This window comes from Glycine soja, chromosome 20 (assembly GCF_004193775.1).
Source record: "Glycine soja cultivar W05 chromosome 20, ASM419377v2, whole genome shotgun sequence".
Classification (NCBI taxonomy): Eukaryota; Viridiplantae; Streptophyta; class Magnoliopsida; order Fabales; family Fabaceae; genus Glycine; species Glycine soja.
In genome coordinates, this window is record NC_041021.1 from 4636959 (window position 1) to 4651805 (window position 14847).

Consider the following 14847-nt stretch of genomic DNA (forward strand, 5'->3'; position numbering starts at 1 on the left):
ATAGCATGTGACCGTGGAAGCTTGTTAACCATCAGAGCCAAAACCGCTATGGCCCACATGGATTTTGGAGATTTACCAGCCACAAAGCAGCCTCTGCAAACATCAAAATTCAAAATTTATATAAAAAAAATCAAAATTCAAAAGTGGGCCTCTTGGCAACTTGAAATGTTTTTTTTTTAACAATTTCATTACCAAAAAACCACTTATACCCTTTGCGGTTTTTTGTCCAAACAATTCAAAAACAGTTAATTGAACTTTTGTGCTATTTCCCCTACCCCTCAGGGTCTATAAATCAGGTAGCACTCCCTAACATTTTTCTTCACAACTCTGCTTCACTTCACACCCCTCCTCTCTCTCTTTTGCTCATTTCCTTTGACTCCTCATTATCAAAGTAATTTCCTTTTCCATTCATATCTACCTGGAGTTAGTTAATTGTTTCAACATTTGAAGGCTGAGGAAGAGTTTTTAGTTCTTCTACAGCTCCACTAATGTTGTTAACATGTGCAAGAAAATAATGTCTGATTTTTTGTTTTGTTTTGTTTTCAGGAAAATGGCTCTCATTGGGTTGCTCTTGATGGGTTTTCTCACAATGTTCTCCTCTGCTCATGCCTATGGTGGAGGGTGGACTAATGCTCATGCCACCTTCTATGGAGGGAGTGATGCATCTGGGACAATGGGTATGCTCTATAAAACAATTCAAAGCCCTAATTTTTAACATAAAGATTCAATTTTTATTCTTGAAAAACTTATTTTGAAGCATTTTGGAGCAACCCATTCGACTAATTTGTGTGTTTGTGCAGGTGGGGCATGTGGGTATGGGAATCTCTACAGCCAAGGGTATGGAACAAACACTGCTGCTCTAAGCACTGCACTGTTCAACAATGGCTTGAGCTGTGGCTCTTGCTATGAGATTAGGTGTGCCAATGACCACAGGTGGTGCCTTCCAGGTTCTATTGTGGTCACTGCCACCAATTTCTGTCCTCCAAACAATGCCTTGCCCAACAACAATGGTGGCTGGTGTAACCCTCCTCTCCAACACTTTGACCTAGCTCAACCTGTCTTCCTACGCATTGCTCAGTACAAAGCTGGAATTGTCCCTGTCTCCTACAGAAGGTATAGGTTACTTGATTGATTTCACTCATTTCAACTATATAGTTGTTTTTCATTCCTTTAATTCCGTAAATATTTGGAAAGGTTTGTTTCTAATGTTTTCTTAGTTCTTATATTTTATTAATGGCTTGTTAACTTGTAAAATTTTGGGTAAAATGTGGTTTAGATTCTTCAAGTTTTGGTTAAGTTTGGTTCTAGTTCTTACATTGAAATTCTAAAACGTAGGGATTTGACAACATTGAGGAATTTAAAGCATATATTACCCTTTAATTTCTAGGGACTAAATGAATTTTGAAACTTGTTCAAGAACCTATGTCTTGCAAGACTAATGTATGATATTTTTACTTTTGTTGGTTAACTACAACTAAACTTCTGTGTTATTGGTGGATTTGCGTATAGGGTGGCTTGTAGGAGGAAGGGAGGGATCAGGTTCACAATCAATGGACACTCCTACTTCAACCTAGTTCTCATCACAAACGTTGGTGGTGCTGGTGATGTGCATTCTGTTTCAATCAAGGGTTCAAGAACTGGTTGGATGCCAATGTCAAGAAACTGGGGTCAGAACTGGCAGAGCAATAACTACCTCGATGGTCAAAGCCTCTCCTTTAAGGTCACCACAAGTGATGGCAGAACTATTGTGTCCAACAATGTTGCCCCATCTGGCTGGTCCTTTGGCCAAACCTACACTGGTGCTCAATTCCGCTAGATCTTGTTGTCCAAAGTTCTAAGTCACACATTCAAATACTACTACTATATAGCATAATAGATATATGGTATTAGTATGTTCTAAGAGTATTATTATTATGAGTTTATGATGACTGGTTAGTATACTAGGGTATTAGATAGTATGCTGCTAGGGGAAGGGGTCAGTTTTTTGGTAATTTTAGAAGGCCAGGGAATTAAGATTTAAGAAGGGGTATGTTTTAAATTGCTCCTTCATTTTAATTTTAATTTCTTTTGTGTCAACAAGTGGGGACCTATTTTTTTAGGCCCTTCTTGATTACAGGGGTGTTTTTTTATATAACTTTTTCAGAAGTGTTTTTTTGAACCTTCGGTGGCTGAAGAGAAGAAGCTAGTGAAGGTGGAGTTCTTTTTTATGGGTGAGGTACTAAATTGGAAGAGGTGGACTTTGTTGTTACCACCCGCCAATTAGTATTGGGATAGTGTGTTTTTCATTTTGGTGTTGTTATTGGCAGTTTTATTAAGTGTTGTTTGCTTTTTATTACTGATCCTTTTGTAATCAGCCTGGGCTGTGTGTCTTCGGTTGTGTTGGAGACTGAAAATGTAAATTTTCTTGAAAGGAAAGTTACTGTAGTTACTAGTAATATTTCCTTTTTATTTCTTAATTGCTAATTGTTATATTTATTTTATGTTCCTCATTACTCTATTGTCTTGTTTGAAGAATAAAATGAAAAAAAAAAACGTTGAGAAAAGAAATATTAAACCCTTTGTAGGCTCAACCTTGGGCTAAAGGTTAAGTTGAAAAAAGAAAAAAACATTGGGCTCAGTTTGGACAAAGGAAAAGCAGATTGAGAGATATCTGTGGCATAATAACCAAATATGAACGCGTCCCCAATCGAAATGATAAATCATTTTAAATTTAAGAATTTAAAGTTCTAATTTAACCTCCCTCCTTTCTACCCACCAATTAAATTATTTCCATTCTTTATCATGATTTTGAAATATAATTTATATATTAAAAAAATTTATTTATTACAATTTTAATTATAATATAATTAAATATATATTTGCTTCCTTAAATTTGAGGTTTGAGGTTGTCTGTTGTAGTCTTTTATTTTAAATTAAAATATGTATTTTTTAGTCTCAAATTTGTAAAATATATTGTTAGTCTCTTTTTTTTTTTACTAAAATACCGTCACAAAAAACTGGATCTAAAATGTTAAAAATAGGTTAGGATGGAATAAAACAAGTATTTCGAGAATCTGAAGGATTAAAAAATATAAATTTTAATTTGGAAAGCTAAAAAAACAAATCTTTAATATGAGACATTAAAAATATATTTAAACATATAATTTATATAAATAATAAGATATTTATTTATTATAAATTTTAGTTGTATAAAATAAATATTTGTTCCGTGTAGCACAAATATTAATTTATTATATAAATTACAAAGAAAATCTTTATTCTAATTTAAAAATAATAATTTTTGTTTATATGATATAATTGACTAATTTATGCTTATTAAAAAATTATTTAATTTAATTATTAACATTAAATATGTTAACTATTATAATATTTGTTTTAAATTTATCCGAGAACTTATTTATTTTTTTCAATCTTTATAGGAGAGAGAAAGACACAATTAAAGTATTTTAGCAACAAAATGAAAAACTAATATATAAAAGAGATGAAATGAATTCTTATAATAAGAAAAAAAAAAGTTTTAACTAGTAGTATGCCTTATAAATAGAAGGGGAGTATTTAAAACACTTATACTTGTCCAGACTGTATTACAATGAATAAGCTAAAAAATAAATCAATTATAGTCCTTTAAGATTTAACTTTGAAATGGATTCTCCCACATGTGAAATTTATTGAGCTCAGATAACTTTGAAATTAATCCTTTTTCTTCTTTTTTTTGTAAAATGCTGGAAAGAGTAAAAGAATGGAGAGTATGTGTATACTAAATCACTCATCATGTGCAATAAGTTTTAGATTATGCAATTAACTTGTTAAAAGGGAACTTGGGTTTTGTAAGAAAGCAATGTTGCAACCAAAGCCCACACAATAAACATTGTATTAAATTTCATAGTGTGACAAATGACAATACTCATGCGGTTCCGACGTGCCCAGAGGCCAGAGACGAATCCATTCACAATCCGTAGGACCAACACCATTCGAAGGAAATTAATTCCTTTATGCTTTGTAAAAAAATGAGTCACGTCCATTGGCCGTCACATTATGACCAAGTAATAATCAAACTAAACACTACTTATCTAGGCAAATTTCCCACTTTAGGATGCTTTTAGAAAGTATTTCCCAGAATAGGGCTGTTCCTAAATAATTTCTCCAGGGGTGCAGTTTTTCTACGTAGCAGCCATGCATGGCGCCATTGGTGATGACGCCTTCGACAGGGACGAGCCACGTGGCTGTGTCGCCACTGCGACTGGCGACAGCAGCGATGTCGCCATCTGCAATGGCGCTTTGGCCATGCAGGGTGGAGTCGCTGGTTAAACCAGCGCTTCCCTAGGCGTTTGCTTTTTGCAGGTGCAGCTTTGCAGCTTTGCTTTTTGCAGGTGCAGCTTTTGCTGAAAACGCCAACTCCTTTGGCGATTTAGGGTGAAAACGCCAGCTCCCTTGGCGATTTAGGGTCTTCAAATACCTATGCTTTTGTTCTTGCAACTGCTTCATTTCGTTTTTGTTGCAACTGCTTCATTTTCCTTTTCTTGCAAGTGCTTCAGAGGTTTCATTTTAAAGCTATTGTCCGTGCCTTTGAGCTTGTTTCTGTTTTGTTTTGGTGGACTTAGCTGTGATAAAAACTGTGTGGTATGAAATTATTTTTAAGTTATTTTTCGTATATAGTATTTATTTATTTTAAAATTAAATTAACTTTTATATTTGATAGGCTTGTTTAAATGTGTGTTTAAATGTCAAAAATAAAAGAAAAATTGTGTAACAATATTAATTTGAAGATAATATTTTGAGTGAAAATAAAAATATTTTGAATATGAAATTTGTAATAATTTTTTAATTAGATTAGGTTGGTGTTGATAATTTGTACAGAACTCGCGTTTAATTGCTTCTATCTTTTCCTTCCGTGAACAATTTTCGTGAAATAAATTTATTTACATCTTTGTCAATAAATTTATTTGGTTATAACTTTTTTTTCCAAAATAATCATAGATGCTGATTAAATGTGTACATGAATTATTTGACACATTGACACAAAATAAAGTTTATATTGTGTATAAAATAAAGTTATTGGTGGGTAGGATTGGATTCTATAGCGTATCTTGGAGAGAAGAACTTGACATATTGACACAATTTAATCTTTTGGTTCAATGTTCATTCTTGCATCGTCCCATCGGATATGTCATATAAATGTGTTCTAGATTCAAAATTTGTTAGTGTGTTAAAAATTGATGAATGTTTGAACTTTGAATAAAAAAAATTTGTAGATTATATTTATTTGAAGTAAATATTTTGAGTAAGAATTTTTTTTAAGATGAAGTTGTAGTATTTTTTTAATTAGATTAAGTTGGTTTTTGGTGTGTTAAAAATTTATAAGCGTTCAACTTGAAAGTGTTAAATATTTTATTATATTTTTAGTAATTTTGTAATTAGCTGTTTCCATTTTAAAGCTATTAATGTTAAGATTAATTATTTATAATACTAACTTCGTTGATGAATTATTTAATTTTGTGTTAAAAATGACTATCTTGAAATTGTTCATTTTTTTTAAGTGTGTCTCATGAAATTAATTTGAAGTTAATTAAAAAATTTTAAATGAGAAATTGAATGTAAAGTTCCAATAAAGAGATCTTTTGGGATTACACTTTAAAAGATAAATCTGGTGTTTTTTGTGTTAAAAATGACTATCTTGTAATTTATTTGATGTGTTAAAATATTTTTTTTGTAGGTACAGGATGAATTCGGTTATAACAGTGTTGTATTTCAATGGAAGGGTATATGAAGATAATGATGGTGTAATATTTGAAGGAAGTAAAAAAGCAATTCAGATTAAACGTGGAATTAGTTTCAATGCTTTGAAGAAAAAAATTGGAGATAAGGTAAAGTTACAAAATAATGAAATTATTTCTGCTATCAGCTGTAGATTTTTAGTGTCAGGAAAATATATTGCTTTGCAAATTTGTGATGACGAAGACGTTGAAACGATGTTGGAAAGTTTTAAACAACAAGACCAAATGTCAGTTCTGGAATTGTACATAGAAAAGGATGTCGCTGGTGGTTCAATGTTTCATTCTGCAAATTCGCTTACATCATGTGGAAATTATTTATCTAATGATGAGACACAACCGGCAACAAATATGAGCAATTTACATATTGACGAAGACGATGATGATCATGATGATGATGATTATCTTGTGTCTAACTCATACGTTGAAGAGTCTGTAGACGAAGATGACAGTGTTGACGGTATATCTGAAACAGACGATGAAGTCACCAACATTCCTCAACCAGTAAGAATTGTTCACCCAGCAGAAGGTACAATTTGCTGTGTAAAAAAATTTGACAATACATTTATTATTTGATGACAATTGTATTTAATGTTAAATAAGTATGATTTGATTTTTTATTTTGAACTGTTAGGTGCACAACGAATTGAAAATCCATTTTGGAATGATGCTTTACATTATAACAATATCAACTGGAGTTATCCTGATGAGGAGGACATTTGCGGTTTGGAGATGCCATCGACCTTTAATGTTGGCCAAGAATTATATGTTGGCATGGAATTTGATAGTAAAGATGCGGTCAAAAATGCAGTCAAACAATATGTTATGAAGGTGCATCAAAGTTTCAAAGTTGTTGAAAGCAAATCAAACAAGTATGTGGTTTGTTGCTTGAATAAAAATGCAGAGTGTCCTTGCCCTTTCTATATGAGGGCAATATTATCTAAAAAAACAGATACGTGGAAAGTCACACAATGGGGTGGACCACACACATGTCTGAATATGAGCATGACACAAGATCACGAGAAACTTGATTCAGATTTAATTGCCACTTGTGTATTAGGTACGCATTTTATGTTCATATTATGTTCATTTATTGTTAATTGTCATTTAAATTTTGTTATGTTATTGACAGGCATGATCAGAGAAGACCCATCAATAAAAATTTCTTTGATTCAAGAGAGGATTAACAGTGAATTTGCATACAAGGTGTCGTACAAAAAAGCTTGGTTGGCGAAACAGAAAGCCATTGCAATTGAATATGGCGATTGGGATGAGTCATATGCGAAACTTTCGTCGTGGCTAAGACACATGCAAAATCATTCTCCTGGATCATATTTTCAAGTACTACATGACGATTTTATCGTTGGGAATACGGTTAGTCGCGAATTCCGTCAGTTTCATAGAGTTTTTTGGACTTTTGGGCAATGTAAAGAAGCTTTCAAGTACTGTAAGCCAATCATACAAGTTGACGGCACACATTTGTACGGCAAATACTGTGGGACCCTCTTAATGGCCACATCACAAGATGGAAATGGTGGTGTCCTTCCTCTAGCATTCGCGGTGGTTGAAGGTGAGACGTTGACAGCGTGGTCATGGTTTTTGGCACACTTGCGTGAACACGTCACAGATCAAAATGGTATTTGTCTGATATCTGATCGACACGCCAGTATAAAGTCCGCTGTCGCTAACGAAGCACTTGGCTGGCAACCTCCCCACGGTTATCATGTCTACTGCGTGCGACACATAGCAAGCAACTTCAATCGAAAATTCAATAATGCCAAACAAAAAGAAATGTTGAAAAAATTGGGTAAGATTTCATATTTGTTGGTCACATTTATTTTACTTTCATTTATACTTAAAATTGTTATTCATCAACTGTTTTTATGCAGCCTACACTCCTTGCAAGCACATTTTTGATCAAAATTTAGAAAAATTTCGTGAACTGAGTCCAGCCATAGCCACATGGATTGATCGAATTTCAAAGGAAAAATGGACGATGGCTTATGATAGAGAAGGACGTCGATATGGCCACATGACAACCAACCTTTCAGAATGTATCAATAAGGTTTTGAAGGATTGTCGCAACATTCCCATAACAGCATTGGTCAAATCAACGTACAGTAGGTGTCGAAAGTACTTTGTTGAGCGTGGCCGCCAAGCGCAAAGACAGTTAAATGAAGGCCAAGTATATTGTTCAAAGCTTGTTAAAGAACTGAGAAAAAATCAAGAACAAGCTTGTACGCACATCGTTCGCGTGTATGATATCCACTCCACAAGGTTTGAAGTAGAGGAAAGCTTCAACCCTATAACGCAACGTGGCGGACAAAAGTGGGCAGTAAACTTGAATGGTCGTCATTGTCAATGCGGAAGGTATTCTGCACTTCACTATCCATGTTCACACATTATTGCAGCTTGTGGTTACGTGAGCATGAACTACTACCAATATATAGATGTTGTTTATACAAATGAGCACATCTTAAAAGCTTACTCCGCACAATGGTGGCCTCTTGGGAATGAAGCGGCTATTCCTCCTTCTGATGACGCATGGACACTTATCCCTGACCCAACTACAGTTCGTGCGAAAGGTCGGCCAAAATCAACAAGGATAAGAAATGAGATGGATTGGGTCGAACCATCTGAGCACCGAACAAAATGCAGTAGGTGTGGAGCCGAAGGGCATAACAGGCGTCGTTGTCCAATGCAATCTGAGCGTGGGAGTTGTTCAAATCGTTGATTTATGTATGTTAGTCGAGTGACTTGTATTTTATACTTTGTTTATTATTATACTTTGATGCGCCACATAAATAACTTATTTTTTCGTTTGTGTACTTTACTTTTATTTTTATACTTTGTTTATTATTATACTTTGATGCGCCACATAAACTCTATACATTAGTAAGGCATAATAAATGACATGCGATACATTAATTGCCAAAATCAAATGTCTTACAAACAACAACAAATTTACACAGAGACATAAAAATCAGTCATTATGGTGTTCGCGATGTCGTGATGATGTGCCACATGGTCGATCCCATCTTCGCGCTTGACGATCAGGATTTCTTCTGCCGTGTTGTCTCCCCGTTTCTGCTTGCTCAGCCTCAGCAGAAAATTCCTGACGCAAATCAACACCTAATAAGTCACCCATATCAGGTATTGCTCCGGGTACATTCCATTGCGGAGCAAATGGGGCGTTAGGTGTTGCCATGGGGGCATCGTGTTGTTGCGAAGGAGTCATAGTGGGCCATGAAAAATGAGCTCGTGTTTCCGCAACACCACCGAACGAATGTTCGCTCGCAGAAGTATCAGTGTGATGACCTTCAAAAGGATACTGATACATCTGTGAAGGATATTCGGAAAATGTTGTTGGCGTGTAATACATTCCATGACCACGCTCCATCATTTGTTGGGAATATTGCTCTGCTTCAACAGGCTCCCTTCGTCTGCCTAAGCCCCGAGTTTCAACACTTGACTGAAGAATGTTAAACTCTGGTGCTGGGAATTCACGCTCAGATGCTGGACCATGCGACACTGGCTCAGTGACTCTCTCTTGCTCTTCTGATATAATCGCCAACTTATCCACGTAAGGCACGAGATCATCAACTGTCCATGTGTTCCTCCCTTGTGGTGACACCATATATTGCAAAGTCTCGACAACTTCACCCTGCAATTATTAGCGTCAACAAATTAATGCTCACGCTTAAGAAAATAATTAGAAGTTAAACATTGAAAAAAGATAAATACCAATGCAGCTGTGTTTGCATTGTTTGGGTCGACAAACATCTTTGTTTTACGCCTATACCACACCATGTAGTCCGAGTTAAAACCCAGTAGGCCCTCCTGTCGAGGATAAACGTCGACCCTAAACTGAGCTGCATTGTTCCACTGACTAATGATTGGGGCCAACAGCTGGAACCAATTCTCATCTTGTTTGCCTTTGAGCGTTATGCCATGGAGATTCTGCGGTTGCGAAGGACACCCGGGAATAGGTTGTTGCAATCCATATTGTCGTAAAACCCTATCCGGTTGGTGCCACTCAACAACATGAAAACAAATCAGTGGCACCACCGCGAACCAGGCTACACTTCCAACCACACAAATTGGAGGCAACGCTGCCATCACATTTGCTGTGTATGGCTCCCAGAGAAACTGCATATAACAACACACTTGTCAATTTTCAGTCTAACATAACATATTAAAATATAATTTAACCATTACATTACGATCTTCTTACCTCATGTCGTTTCATTAGATCCAATTTGCGACGGAAAACTCTAAGATCATCATTGCCGATATGCTGATTTCCACGTCGCAGCCACCTACAATAAAAATGAAATCATCATTGTCAACATGTTCCATCATTAAATATTTTAAATTCAAATGTAATTTTTTTAACGACAAACCTGTGTCCAAGTGGTTTATTTTCTATGACGGGAGGTGTCCTTTTTGGAGCTAAAGTGGTGCATCGTTCCCATGCCCACATCTGGATTAAGATGCACATACCTCCGATTGATTTAACTTTGTAATCGGTGGCGCTGCACATCTCTCTATATAAATACGCAAGCACGGCAGGTCCCCACGCATACGTGCTGCACTGTTCAAAGTCACGTAAAAATTGTAGGTACCTTAAGGAAACTCTGCTACTACTTTTGTTAACAAAGAGGACACCTCCTATGAATCGAAGAATCCACGCACGGGTAAACCTTTGTAATTGTTCAACGTTACCCTCATCAATATTTATGTGAGAAAAATGGTGAGCCAGCCAACTTAATTTGACCACACTGCCGTCAATTTCGCCTTCCTGTGGTCTGACTCCTAATAATTCTTCACACAAATCGGCCCAATCAAGATTTGTCGAACCAATTAATGGTGCCCCGTCAGTACGCAGACCTAATAAAATAGACACGTCTTGGAGAGTAATGGTAGCCTCTCCGCATCTCAGGTGAAACGTGTGGGTTTCGGGCCTCCATCTTTCAATGAACGCACTAATTAAGGCCGCATTTATCTTTAGGTATCCCATCTTCATGATCCAATAAAACCCACATTGCCGAAGTAGAGGAACAATTTCCTCTGGTATTTGTTCTTCACCTTGATATGTCGACACTGCTCGTCTGATATGTAATTTTCTATCTGGTTCCCCATTCCAAACATGTTCCGAAACATGCTTGGGTTGCATCCACAAGACGTCACCCTCAACTGGACCAGACCTAGTTTGTATGCTCGATGAGCATGTCGACGAAGATGCCATTGATTCTACAAAATAAAATATAAAACAATTCATTGACAATAAAATTTATACGTTAATTATACATACACAAATTAAGTATATTTACGAAAAACTTAATTAAAATAAGAGAAATTTAAATGTATCATACAATCACGGAAATTTAAATGTATTATACAAAATAAATTAAATCACATCCAAAGACAATTTTACATAAATAATAAATTATATTTTTCTAATTTCAATAACAAAATATATTATACAAATAACCTAATTCATATATATTCTATAAATAAATTAAATTACATACAAATATAAATTTCAATATATAAAATAATATTTATATTTTCGACTAAAAATTAAAATAATATATATACAAAATTAATAATTAAATTTTCGACTATAAACTAACGTAATATAAAAAACTAAAAAATAAAAACTAAAACAAAAGTAATACAAAAAATTAAATTCTAACCTAAAATTAATAATTTACACTACATAAAATTATTCTTAATCTATGAATAATTTACCATATACAAAATTAATGACTTTAAATAATTACGAGTAATATAATTTTATATACAAAATCAATAATTTTAAATACGAAAAACTATTATACTTTAAACATAACATTTTTTGTCTAATAATTACTAAAACTAAGGTAATATAAAATATTTCATTCTAACCTAATTTAAAATTAATAATTTTCAGTACATACAATTTTTCTTAATCTATGATATTAAATATTTAAATTAAATGTAATCTACCATATACAACATTTAAACTAAAGCTAATCTAAAATTAATAAGTTATGCTACTTCAAATTATTTCTAATCTATTTTACAAAAAATTTCAACTAAACTTAATCTATCATATCAAAATTTAAACTATTCCTAATCTACCATATAAAATTAATAACTTAGAGTATGTAAAACTATTCCTAATTTGTCATATAAACCTAAATCTAATCTACCATATAACATTAACAATTAAAACTAAATTATACAAAATTATTCTCTTATCTTATACTACCTAAAACTATTTATTTATCAAAATATAATCTGGCATATAAACATCTACCTAAATAAAACATATAAAATATATTGAATATATAACTTACAAGCTTTTGGAAAATGGAAGAACACAAACTAAACAGCACCACCAGCTACCTTTCTCAACACAAGCAATCACCTTCAACACACAAATACACAAATTTTACAAGATGCGTGAGCTCCCTCTGCAGTTGGGTTTTTAAACCACTGAAGCTGAAAACGCAAGTCTCGCTGGCGCCTCCCTCTCACTCAAATCGCTACCTCCAGTGGCGCCTTCCAGCTACGATCTGAGTAGCAGGTGCTGTTGCAGGCTACGCCTGCAGCTTGCAGGTGCTGAAGTCGCTGGTCAAACCAGCGCTTCCATGCACCCTTGGACGCGCCAATAGGAGCTGCGATATGCAGTCCTTTGTCGCCAGTCGCAGTGGCGACACAGCCACGTGGCTCGTCCCTGTCGAAGGCGCCATCACCAATGGCGCCATGCATGGCTGCTACGTAGAAAAACTGCACCCCTGGGGAAATTATTTAGGAACAGCCCTATTCTGGGAAATACTTTCTAAAAGCACCCTAAAGTGGGAAATTTGCCACTTATCTACAAAGCAAATACAAATTTGAGTTCTCAACAAAAAAGCAATCAATGTGAAGTGAGCCATACATATGTTGTCGCCTCTACGTGTCTCTGTATTTTATTTTATATAATTTAATAGTAATAATTTATTTATTGTATATCGAGTTGCATGTTAATTTTAATTTAATATTTTTTCTTCGGTAAGATGTCAACTAAGTTTGTAAGCTTGTGTGTCTATACTTTTATTGCGTTATCACATTTTTAGTATACTTTTTTAATACATGTTATCTATACACATTACTTAATTTTTAGGGTGATGAGATGTTACAATTGAAATTGTAAAGTGTAAATTATCTATGCATTTCCTTTTAAGATCTTTGAGGAGTCTATCATCAAAGAAAAAAAAATATTGTTATTAAATTGATATTCATTTTAAAAATTTCTTGTAAAAAATAAAAAATAAATATTAAAAGAATGTATTATGTATTTTTACTGTGCATTTTAAAAATGTATTTTTATTGTGATTTTAAATAAAATGTTATTATTTATTAAATTTTTAGACCCAACTGATCTTAATCTAATAGATAATAAAATAGGATTTTTTTTTTGATAATGAGCAAAATAGGATATTTAACGTAAATAGTCTTTTTTTTATTCATTAATTAAATAATCTATTTAGAAGATAACCCAATAAACTAATTTTAAAATATCTGTTAAAATATATACTATTTTAATATTTCACCATACATGTAGAATGGAATTTAATTGTGTATACTAATAACTAAATACATTGTTTCTCTAAAAATAACACTACTAATCCACACTGTTTTAAATCGGTCATATTTGAGACAAAATAGAAATGTATCGGAAAAAAATATGTATTTTATTTCGAAGCCGCACGTGTTTGTCAATGTATGGCTCCACTATATATAATTAGATTTGCACGAAAGCCCTCTTTTGTTCTTTCTCAAAAAATAAACTAACACGTTGTTTCTCTAAAAAAAACACGTTAAAAAAAATAAACTAACATATGTTAATAATTTTTTGTTGTAGCTGGACATGATAACAAATCTAATGCTTTTTTGTAGGAATTTTTAATATTTGTCGATCATTTTCTTTCCACTTCAAAATAACCTTTAAAACTCAATAACAATAGCCAAGCTGGAATATAGTAATAGAATGAGACATATAATAGGTAATTAATTTAATTAGACACCCAAAAAACTAACATGTATACAATTTATATGTTTTAAGATATATTCGAGAAGTAAAATAACAATTCAGATAAAATAAATACAACTGTTATTTAAGTCTTAAGAAAAGAAGATAAATTAAAAGATACAAAGCAGCTATTTGATAATTCACCATTAAGCATTGAAAGGAAAAAGAAAAGGTGCATTATTCCTTCTCTTCCATTGATTAACCTGAAATAGAGAAAAAAGGAAAAGGTGAGTGAAATGACCCTATCATATAACAATGAATTCATTATTCTAGTATACAACATCAATGTTACATTATTCTTTATTTTTACTTAGTAGAAATCACTCAAGTTTTTTTTTGAAAGCAATTGAATAAAAACAAAATAGACAGCAGTTATTTTTTTTAAAAAAGAACTGAATGAAAAACATAGAACAATGCGATAACAGTTTTTTTTCTTTGAAAAATAACTGAATAAAAAAAAAGATACAATTTATTCTTTTGAAAAATACCAACTTTAAAAAAAAGAAGAGAAAACAATTAATTTTTTTGAAAAGTAACTGAATTAAAGAAAAAGAGACAACAACAAACAATTAATCACCAAAATTTGGTTGATAAAAGCCTTGTTCCATGGAAATTGATTTTTAAAATATCATCAAAATTCCTTGAAACAAACCTAATAGAATTTGGATGAGAAAATAAAATTTGAAGCAATATAATTTATAAAAATAAGAACACTGTATTTTGGTGCAAGTTAAGATATGAAAATAGATAGAAAACAATAATCTTATAACTTGAGACAGTCAAATATATACCGTCTATATCCTAAACATAAGAATAAGAGAAGAGGAAAAAAAATGAACATTGCAGACGAACAAAAAAGTAAAAAGAAAAACCGAGGAACACTTAAACATTAAAACATAATTAGTCACTATGGAATAAAAGAAAGAAGATGACACACCGTATATCAAACAAAATAAAAGTAATGAAAAAAGGAAAGAAAGAATAAAAATACAATAAATAAACCTATGAAAATGT

At 33.1% G+C, this 14847-nt stretch overlaps 2 protein-coding genes across 2 annotated transcripts; one reads left to right on the forward strand and one right to left on the reverse strand.

The window, feature by feature from the left end:
• Positions 1 to 262: 262 nt before the first annotated feature.
• LOC114403690 (expansin-A10-like) lies at positions 263 to 2480 on the forward strand. The gene is made up of 4 exons (XM_028366801.1): positions 263 to 391; positions 547 to 677; positions 801 to 1113; positions 1510 to 2480. Exons 2-4 carry the CDS (start codon positions 551 to 553, stop codon positions 1814 to 1816), a joined length of 747 nt encoding a protein of 248 aa, XP_028222602.1. The 5' UTR covers positions 263 to 391; positions 547 to 550; the 3' UTR covers positions 1817 to 2480.
• A 3775-nt stretch (positions 2481 to 6255) lies between these two features.
• LOC114401796 (serine/threonine-protein phosphatase 7 long form homolog) lies at positions 6256 to 11019 on the reverse strand. Its single transcript, XM_028364384.1, has 3 exons — positions 10175 to 11019; positions 10026 to 10090; positions 6256 to 6299 (listed from the first exon to the last, which is right to left on the reverse strand). The coding sequence occupies exons 1-3, from the start codon at positions 11017 to 11019 to the stop codon at positions 6256 to 6258; spliced, it is 954 nt and encodes a 317-aa protein (XP_028220185.1).
• Positions 11020 to 14847: the final 3828 nt, after the last annotated feature.

Coding starts and splice junctions, on each gene's coding strand:
- LOC114403690 (XM_028366801.1), top strand. CDS start 551: ATGGCTCTCATTGGGTTGCTCTTGATGGGTTTTCTCACAATGTTCTCC. Junction 678..800: donor TGATGCATCTGGGACAATGG/GTATGCTCTATA, acceptor GTGTTTGTGCAG/GTGGGGCATGTGGGTATGGG. Junction 1,114..1,509: donor GTCCCTGTCTCCTACAGAAG/GTATAGGTTACT, acceptor ATTTGCGTATAG/GGTGGCTTGTAGGAGGAAGG.
- LOC114401796 (XM_028364384.1), bottom strand. CDS start 11,019: ATGGCATCTTCGTCGACATGCTCATCGAGCATACAAACTAGGTCTGGT. Junction 10,091..10,174: donor AATAAACCACTTGGACACAG/GTTTGTCGTTAA, acceptor TTTTTATTGTAG/GTGGCTGCGACGTGGAAATC. Junction 6,300..10,025: donor AGTTTTCCGTCGCAAATTGG/ATCTAATGAAAC, acceptor GCAAATTGTACC/TTCTGCTGGGTGAACAATTC.